Raw genomic sequence first — 9396 nt, 5'->3', positions numbered from 1 at the left:
CAACATGGTGAAACCACATCTCTACTAAAAATAGAAAAATTAGCTGGGCATGGTGGCGGATGCCTGTAATCCCAGCTCCTCGGGAGGCTGAGGCAGGAACATCGCTTGAATCCGGGAGGCAGAGGTAGCAGTGAGTCGCGATTGTGCCATTGCACTCCAGCCTGGGAAACAGAGCAAGACTTCATCTCAAAAACAAACAAACAAACAAAGGCTAAGTGGTTATCTCGAATAATGTGGTGGAGACAACTACAAGATGACCAAATAGATAAATTATTGGTTGGATGCTCAGATGTTAAAACAAAGAGAAAAGTTATAAATAGTTCTGGAATATTTTTTCGAGACGGAGTCTTGCTCTGTCACCCAGGCTGAAGTGCAGTGGTGTGTGATCTCAGCTCAATGCAACCTTCACCTCCCAGGTTTAAGAGATTCTTCTGCCTCAGACTCCTTAGTAGCTGGGGATTACAGGTGCCCAGCACCATGCCTGGCTAACTTTTGTATTTTTAGTAGAGACAGCATTTCACCATGGTGGCCAGGCTGGTCTTGAACTACTGACCTCAAGTGATCCAACCCCCTCGGCCTGCGTGTGTTGGAATTACAGGCGTGAACCACTGCGCTGGGCTGATTTTTAAAATTTTAGTCTGTATCCTGCTGAAATAACTCTAGTTTAAAAAAGGTCCAGGTGTAATGGCTCATGCCTGTAATCCCAGCACTTTGGGAGGCCGAGGCAGATCACTTGAGGCCAGAAGTTTGAGTCCAGACTGGGCAACATAGCAAGACCTCATCGCTACAAATAATAAAAAAAATTAGCCAGGCGTGCTAGCGTGTGCCTTTGGTCCCAGCTACTTGGGAGGCTGAAGTAGGAGGATGGCTTGTGCCCAGGAGGTCAAGGCTGCTGTGAGCTGTGCCACTGCACTCCAGCCTGGGCAACAGAGCGAGTCCCAGTTTCCAAAAAAAAAAAAAAAGAAAGAAAGAAAAAGGAAAAAAATAACTTTTACATAATCCTGAAGCTTAAGTTTAGGGTTTGACTTAGATTGGTTTGATAATAGTCCGTTTCTGGGTAATTTTGGAAACAAAAAAAGTGCCAGAGCTGTGATACCTGTGATACTTGGAGGTCACATAGTTAACTTGCACACCTTGGCAAACACATGCAGGCCAGATTCTTAGAAACTTCCTGGCTAAACATTAAGGTCTTCATTCAAAACCAGGTCTGTGTCGGGCGCGGTGGCTCACGCCTGTAATCCCAGCACTTTGGGAGGCCGAGGCGGGCAGATCACGAGGTCAGGAGATCGAGACCATCCTGGCCAACATGGTGAAACCCCGTCTCTACTAAAAACACAAAAAATTAGCCAGGCGTGGTGGCGGGCACCTGTAGTCCCAGCTACTCGGGAGGCTGAGGCAGGAGAATGTCATGAACCTGGGAGGCGGAGCTTGCAGCTTGCAGTGAGCCAAGATCTCGCCACTGCGCTCCAGCCTGGGTGACCACGCCCGGCCAATTTTTTTGTATTTTTAGTAGAGACGGGGTTTCACTGTGTTAGCCAAGATGGTCTCGATCTCCTGACCTTGTGATCCGCCCACCTCGGCCTCCCAAAGTGTTGGGATTACATGCGTGAGCCACCGTGCCCGGCCTCAATGCCCGGCTAACTTTTGTCCTTTTTTTTTTTTGAGATGGAATCTCACTCTGTCACCCAGGCTGGAGTACAGTGGCGTGATCCCGGCTCACTGCAACCTCTGCCTCGCAGGTTCAAGCGATTCTCCTGCCTCAGCCTACCGAGTAGATGGGATTACAGGCGCCCACCACCACGCCCGGTTAATTTTTGTATTTTTAGTAGAGATGGGGTTTCACCATGTTGGCCAGGCTGGTCTAGAACTCCTGATCTCAAGTGATTCACCTGCCTCGGCCTCCCAAAGTGTTAGGATTACAGTTGTGAGCCACCATGCCTGGCCTTTTGTACTTTTAGTAGAGACGGGGTTTGGCCGTGTTGCCCAGGTTGGTCTTGAGCTTGTGGCCCCAAGTGAATCACTCACTTCAGCCTCCCAAAGTGCTGGGATTACAGGCATTAACCACTGCGCCCTGCCAATTTGATGGAAAATTTTAATTAGCAAATGCACTATAGTTTCTTATAATCTAGTCCCATTGATAGATTTTTCTTAGCAAATGGGTTTGTGCCTATGTGCACACATTAATAGTCCCTAAATGGAATACTCTCTTGCCTTCAGTAGTAATTCAATAGCATCCCTCCTTCAAATGAAGCTATTATTTTACAATTCAAGGGGAAAACGTACTTGTTTTTCTTTTTTTCTTTTTCTTTTTTTTTTTTTTTTTTTTTTTTTTTTTGAGACGGAGTCTCGCACTGCGGAGTGCAGTGGCACAATCTCAGCTCACTGCAAGGTCTGCCTCCCGGGTTCACGGCATTCTCCTGCCTCAGCCTCCCGAGTAGCTGGGACTACAGGCGCCCGCCATCACGCCAGGCTAATTTTTTTTGTATGTTTAGTAGAGACGGGGTTTCACCGTGTTAGCCAGGATGGTCTCAATCTCCTGACCTCACGATCCGCCCGCCTCAGCCTCCCGAAGTGCTGGGATTACAGGTGTGAGCCACCGCGCCCAGCCAAGCACTTTTCTTTGGGTAGGAAAACGTCTATAAAACACATACACTGTTTATTTATTTATTTGAGACTGAGTCTTGCTCTTGTCACCCAGGCTGGAGTGCAGTGGCACAATCTTGGCTCCCTGCAACCTCCACCTCCTGGGTTTAAGCGATTCTCCTGCCTCAGCCTCCCAAGTAGCTGGGATTACAGGCACCCACCACCACGCCCGGCTACTTTTTGTATTTTTAGTAGAGACAGGGTTTTGCCACATTGGCCAGGCTGGTCTCGAACTCCCGACCTTGTGATCCACCTACCTTGGCCTCCCAAAGTGCTGGGATTACAGGCGTGAGCCACCACGCCCGACCCATAGCTCTTTACAACTGCCTTGTAAAGAAAGTATCATTTGGCACTGTTAGTATTTCTCTTGAATTTTTTTTTTTTTTTTTTTTTTTTAGACAGAATCTCGCTCTATCGGCCAGGCTGGAGTGCAGTGGCACCATCTTGGCTCACTGCAACCTCCGCCTCCCGGGCTCAAGCAATTTTCCTGCCTCAGCCTCCCGAGTAGTGGGATTACAGGCATGTGCCACCACGGCCTGCTAATTTTTGTATTTTTAGTAGAGACGGGGTTTTCACCATGTTGACCAGGCTGGTCTCGGACTCCTGACCTCAGGTGATCCGCCCGCCTCGGCCTCCCAAAGTGCTGGGATCACAGGCATAAGCCACCGCCCCCGGACAAAATCATTTTTAAGGTTGACCATTCACACATAGAAACAAACTCATAAAAACTGACCCGCCACCTATAATGCATCACCTCAATTTCAGGAAATATTTGAGCAAGCAATAAATAAATTAGATAAAGCAGGACATTAACATTTTAAAAATATAGCTAATTTTAGTTGAAAATATAGCTAATTTCTTAGTTGAATTTGGTTCAAATTGGATCAAGCGGTATGATCTTCTGAGAAAATCTTTTAGTATCTCGCTCCAAGTATCTAGAAATACCTCAGAATGTTTCAAATTATTAAAAATACTTCTCAGCTGGTTCTTACCCCCACCTCCTCAAGTACTTCATTACTTTATCCATGAAATATCACCATTCTCACATTAAGGACAAGAAGTCTGAGACCTATGGTAATAGCTTCAATCATGAAGAGCGAAAGCTGTAATAACCATGTAGCTTTGTCTAAGTGTGCAGAGATCTGAAAGGCCACCAGGTTGGCTCTTTAACATAAAGAAGCAGAGAGTTTGCCTAAAGGAATTAACAGAAATAGGGAAGTAACTTTTATTTGCAGATCCTAGGAAGGTAGATTACAAACAACAGCAAATCTTAGTGTCTCTAAATAACACTCTAGGCCATTTGAAATATAAAAAGGTAATTATTTTACTTCAGAAAATATCTCCAAAAGCTCACTTTTTTTGAGACGGAGTCTCGCTCTGTCACCCAGGCTGGAGTGTAGTGGCACAATCTCAGCTCACTGCAACCTCTGCCTCCCGGGTTCAAGCCGTCCTCCCACCTCAGCCTCCTGAGTAGCTGGAACTACCGGCGTGTGCCTCTTGTCCAGCTAAATTGTTGTATTTTTAGTAGAGACAGGGTTTCACCATGTTGGCCAGGCAGGTCTCTCCAACTCCTGACCTCAAGTGACCCATTGCTTCAGTCTCCCAAAGTGCTGGGATTATAGGCGTGAGCCACCATGCCCAGCCACAATTTTATTTAAACTTCCTGCAGAATTTGGATAGGAGAATAAAAGCTTTACCAATAGGAAAATACTTTTCATGAAATGGTTTCAAGGATTGTGAACTTGGCAGGTAAAGTATAACAGGTACTGAAAATACTTTTAGCCAAGGAAATCTATTGATGCAAATTAAATGTATTTATAAGCCCAAGGCCTGGGGTAGAAACATCCTAAGAGTATCACAAATGTACAGTTTACTGCCTGAATTATTGGAAGCAAAATAGCTGTATTATGTAGATCTTTCTGAATAGCAGAAGCTTGTCAAAGATTTCTGCTTGTCACAGAAAAGCAGCTTTTGGAATTCATTATGTTCTATAAGAATGTATGGTTTTCAGGCCGGGCGTGGTGGCTCATGTCTATAATCCCAGCACTTTGGGAGGCTGAGGCAGGCGGATCACCTGGGATCGGGAGTTCGAGACCAGCCTGACCAACATGGAGAAACCCTGTCTCTACTAAAAATACAAAATTAGCCAGGCGTGGTGGCGCATGCCTGTAATCCCAGTTACTTGGGAGGCTGAGGCAGGAGAATTGCTTGAACCCGGGAGGCAGAGGTTGTGGTGAGCCGAGATGGCATCATTGCACTCCAGACTGGGCAACAAGAGTGAAACTCCATCTCAAAAAAAAAAAAAAAAAAAAAAAAAAAAAGTATGTTTTTCAAAAATTACTTCTGAAGGACTAAAGCTCTGTAGTTGATGAAACTATAAAATGTCTATGTATTTGTATGGTGATAGAAACTATACAACACTTTATACCGTTAAATACACATATGAAATTAACATCTTCCTGGTTTCAGATTTCCATAAAATTTATCCTTTTTGTACAATTTGGCAAGGCTAACAGCTATAGAAAACATATTAACCAACCAACCATTGCTTCATTAGAAACTGCACCAAATCCAATGTCAAAAACATTACTTTATTTTTCTAGGATGAAATGTCCTATTACGTACAAAAGAATTGCTGTTTAGAATTTGCCACAATTTGTTAAAAACATAGCAATCTATTGCCTACAGGTAGGAAAGTTCTTGCTGCAACAAATTTTAAATGATTAAGCCCATATATATTTATATATATATGAATAAATAGTACAGAAATACTGTGACGTGATGAGATGCAGAATAATTTTATAATTCATTAAAATGTAGAATTCTTGCATCAGCACAGTGCATACAATATGTAACATTTTTAAAAAAAGTAAAAGGACAAAATAACCCATATTTAACTACTTCCATCTTAATACTTTAAGCAAAAATTTTTTCATGTTTTCATATTGAGCGATTAGTCTCTTTAGTTTGTAAGCATAAGTTTAAGTGACATCTTTATGTACAAAAAGGAATGGGCTTCATTAGATAAAATTAACCCAGAATAACCTGTACACCTGAGCCTGTAATAAGAAAGAATCGGGAACTGTAGCAACATCTTTCTTTTAAGAAACTGAGGTCTGGGAAAGGTTTTGCATAGCAGGGAAACATTAAAAGGAAAGAAACTTTGAAAAACAATAATTAGATAAATTCCAGAAGTTGGTAGGACAAAGCTAATATGAGTTAGTGCAAAATCTAGTAAAAATTTTTGCAAAGCTGCATAATCCAACTATGGCAGATTTTATAGAAGCTATTACCACAATGCAGTGATACAACGTGTAAGAACACTGAAAGGAAAAACATGCAAAATACATCTTCCTCTGTGGTTTCCATTTTCTCGCTACTGTTTACACTACTTTTCCTTACGTGGAAGAAACAAACAAACCAACAAACAGAAAACAAACCCAATCAACAAATAACACAGAGGATGAGGTCATCTAAAAAATGCCCTTCATAAAATGTAAGTAGCTGTGTGTAATTGGTAATTTGCCTGGTATCACAGAATGTACAGATGAAGGCAATGTGTATCTTGTCGCATTACCGTTCTCGTTAGTATGATCAACTGATGCAACAGGATTAGCACCCCTGAAGATTTTTCTCTGACGTGATGACAATGGACTGGGAATGATAAAACGAGGGGCCTCTGCTGTCCTGGAGAAATCCAGGCACAATTAGACTCTTCTGCCTTTCATGACCTTGCAGGCCTCCCTCCCCACAAAGGCTTACAGATAATCATTAGCGCACATTCAAAGACACCTCTGTCTGTGGGAGAAAAATTATCTCCATTTATTTTGTTTCATATACATCCATAGTTGAATTTTAATACAAAAGAAAAAAATTAGAATCTGACAAATGTTTACAAACAAGATACCTTCAAATAGATTTTACTCATTTTAGCCTGGTGCGGAGTAATTGACAAATTGTACTGTTATATTCAAGGCAACAGAGTCTGTAGTCCAGGACCACTTAGCCCAACCTTTATGCAAGCTTAATTTTAATCTACCATGAACAATAAACTCATTGTTGATTCCCAGTTGTGTGTGTGTGCACATGTGTACATAGCAGCTCCTTTCATAGAAAGAAAAGACATCTAGAGGTCGTCTTGTACTTTTACCTACAGGAATCATGATAAGATACAGATGATTATATGTAACCGGGGCTGGATTTTATAAGAAAAAATAATTAGCTGACAAATGAGGGCAGCAATAAAAAAGCGTCTTTTTTGCAACAATAAATAAATACAGTCAAAAGTTTTCTGTGAGACTCTAAACCAGCTTCTTCACTGAAGAGCAGACGTGGCATTTCCATGGAGTTACACTTGACCCCATAGTATCTTTTTTTCTTGCTTTCTTTTTCTTTTTTTTTTCAATAAACAAAGTTTTCTCGCTTCTGCCACAATAGTAAAACCATTTGATCTTGACAAGATAATGGTGTCGTTGACTTTGCTTTTTTCTTGTCCGTTGGACAAAATTGGCCAAGAATATAATTGGACTGTTATGACCAATAAAAACGAAGTTTAGGTCAAGTCTTGTCAGGATAGCCTGACTAAAAACATCTGGCTCCTTAATTTAAAATAGTTCAGACAACCAGATTCTTGCTGTGTTTTATGTTAGGTTAACACGCTGAACTTTAAGAAGCTGTAGACTGCAGTTTGTTGTTATGAGACCTACAGAATATAGAAAAAAGGGAACAATTAAGCACCCTTCATTTTTGAAAACAATGATGCTTTATGCGGATGCCAAGGTCAGTCAGTCTGGGAGAAGCAGCCATGTTCTTTCATTCACCCTTGGCAAGCGAATAGAAAAGAACGATTAAGAAATTTTTAACCTATAATATTAAAACTTTTCACTGTACACTAAACATAATAGCTCACTGGAAAAAGCCAATATTTAAATATATATATATATATATATTTGTCTAATAAAGATTACAACATTTTCAGCCAACTGGACAAATAGAGGCATTTACAGAAGCATTACCATTGTGGTGAAAGATGTGTGTGTGTGTGTGTGTGTGTGTGTGTTTATTTACATTGATGAGGGGAATATAAAGGGAAAAATTACGCTAAAACAAAAGAAAAAGCAATCTTAAAATCACATTTTTCTATTAAAGTCCAGAAAGTCTCCCTTCTAGTTTCACAGTTTTATTCACAACTTTCATTAGTAAACCAAATTACTGTACAGTTACCAGGACTAAGTCAAAGGACTTTATATGGAAATAGCAGATAAATACAGTATTCCAAGAGTTTACAATTTTTAAATACATTGTTCAACATGGCTGCTAGAGTAAATTTTTTACCACGATACATCTTTAACATTAAAAAATTATATTAACTAATCTGACTTTTTGGGGGGCAATTTTGAATTAGGTAATCACGAGGTACAATAAAACAAAGAGTGACCCCAACATCCAGTTCTGATTCCAGTTAAAAATTCAGACTAAAGATATCACAATCTGTAAGAAAAGAAAGAATATGGATGGTATAAATGATGAATTATAACAAAGTGCAGTAATGAAAACAATGTGCAAACAATGCTGGAGATCATAAAATGGGAAAATATGGCAAAGGAAATTCTGAAAATCCATAAATAAATCAATTTTCAATAACTGGCTAGTTATGTTTCATTCTGCCTTAAATCTGGAAAACAATAGAAATTCCCTAAAAAGGCAACAGCAAGTTGCCCTTATACAACTCTTTACATTGTAATTTTGTTTTGTTTTGTTTTGTTTTGAAACAAGGTCTCACTCTGTAACCCAGTCTGGAGTGCAGTGGCGCAATCACAGCTCACTGCAGCCTCAACCTCCAGGGCTCAGGTGATCCTCCTACCTCAGCCTCCTGGGTAGCTGGGACTACAGGCACATGCCACCATGCCCGGCTAATTTTTTGTATTTTTTGTAGAGATGGGGTTTCCCCATGTTGCCCAGGCTGGTCTCAAACTCCTGGGCTCAAGCGAACTGCCTGCTTTGGCTTCTCAAAGTGTTGGTATCACAGGCACCATTGCACACAGCCTAATTTGTTTATTTAAGCAGAATTGAGCAAACTTCTCAATTCAGCTCCCATGTGCTTTAATGAAAATTATATCAACTTGAGTATATTAAAAAGCTACATAAAATAACCACGTGGCAAGAAGACATCCTAAGTGGCCCCTTCACTGTGCAGGCCCAGCCTAGGCCTCCATCTCTCCTTTACCAATTCCCTTTGTCTTGCCTACAGGCCCCAGGACCTCCAGGCAATTTCCTCTCCTTCATCAGCAGTTGCCAGCAGTCATCCTGTGGGCTCTGCCGGCAAGCTGGCAGCAGGGTAGGATTCACACTCCTTGGCTTCTACCTCACAGTTACCACCAAAGGCCTTCCCAATTTAAAAAAGCAATTTTAGAAACTGAACCAGAGGAATAACCACGATGTACAAATGAAAAAGCATAGAGGGGCTTATAATGAGAAGTTGTGCTCCTCTGTCCTACCTTAACTCCATCTGAAATCCAGGCTCCCTATGATCAATCCCTTTGACTTTTCAGTTCTCTGGGTAGATGTATTTTTCTTTTTGAGATGGAGCCTCAGTGTTGCCCAGGCTGGAGTGCAGTGGCGGGATCTCAGCTCACTGCAACCTCCTCCTCCCAGGTTCAAATGATTCTCCTGCCTCAGCCTCCCCAGTAGCTGGAATTACAGGTGCCTGCCCCCAGGCCCAGCTAATTTTTGTATTTTTAGTAGAGACGAGGT

The 9396-nt window shown here is 41.5% G+C and overlaps 1 protein-coding gene across 22 annotated transcripts in view; it reads right to left on the bottom strand.

The window, feature by feature from the left end:
- Window positions 1-6440: 6440 nt before the first annotated feature.
- Window positions 6441-9396, bottom strand: part of BPTF (bromodomain PHD finger transcription factor) — a 156791-nt gene continuing 153835 nt past the window's right edge. For 16 of the 22 annotated variants that reach the window (XM_055101692.2, XM_034942761.4, XM_055101704.3 and 13 more), the window contains one exon: window positions 6441-7345. In XM_055101692.2, coding sequence (XP_054957667.2) covers window positions 7309-7345 — 37 coding nt within the window. In that variant the 3' untranslated portion in view covers window positions 6441-7308. Of the gene's footprint in view, window positions 8134-9396 lie in introns of all 22 variants that reach the window. The other 6 variants (XM_055101693.2, XM_055101698.2, XM_055101701.2 and 3 more) reach the window with 2 other exon arrangements.

Source organism: Pan paniscus, chromosome 19 (assembly GCF_029289425.2).
Source record: "Pan paniscus chromosome 19, NHGRI_mPanPan1-v2.0_pri, whole genome shotgun sequence".
In the NCBI taxonomy this organism is placed as follows: domain Eukaryota; kingdom Metazoa; phylum Chordata; class Mammalia; order Primates; family Hominidae; genus Pan; species Pan paniscus.
This window is presented reverse-complemented; position numbering and strand designations above follow the sequence as displayed.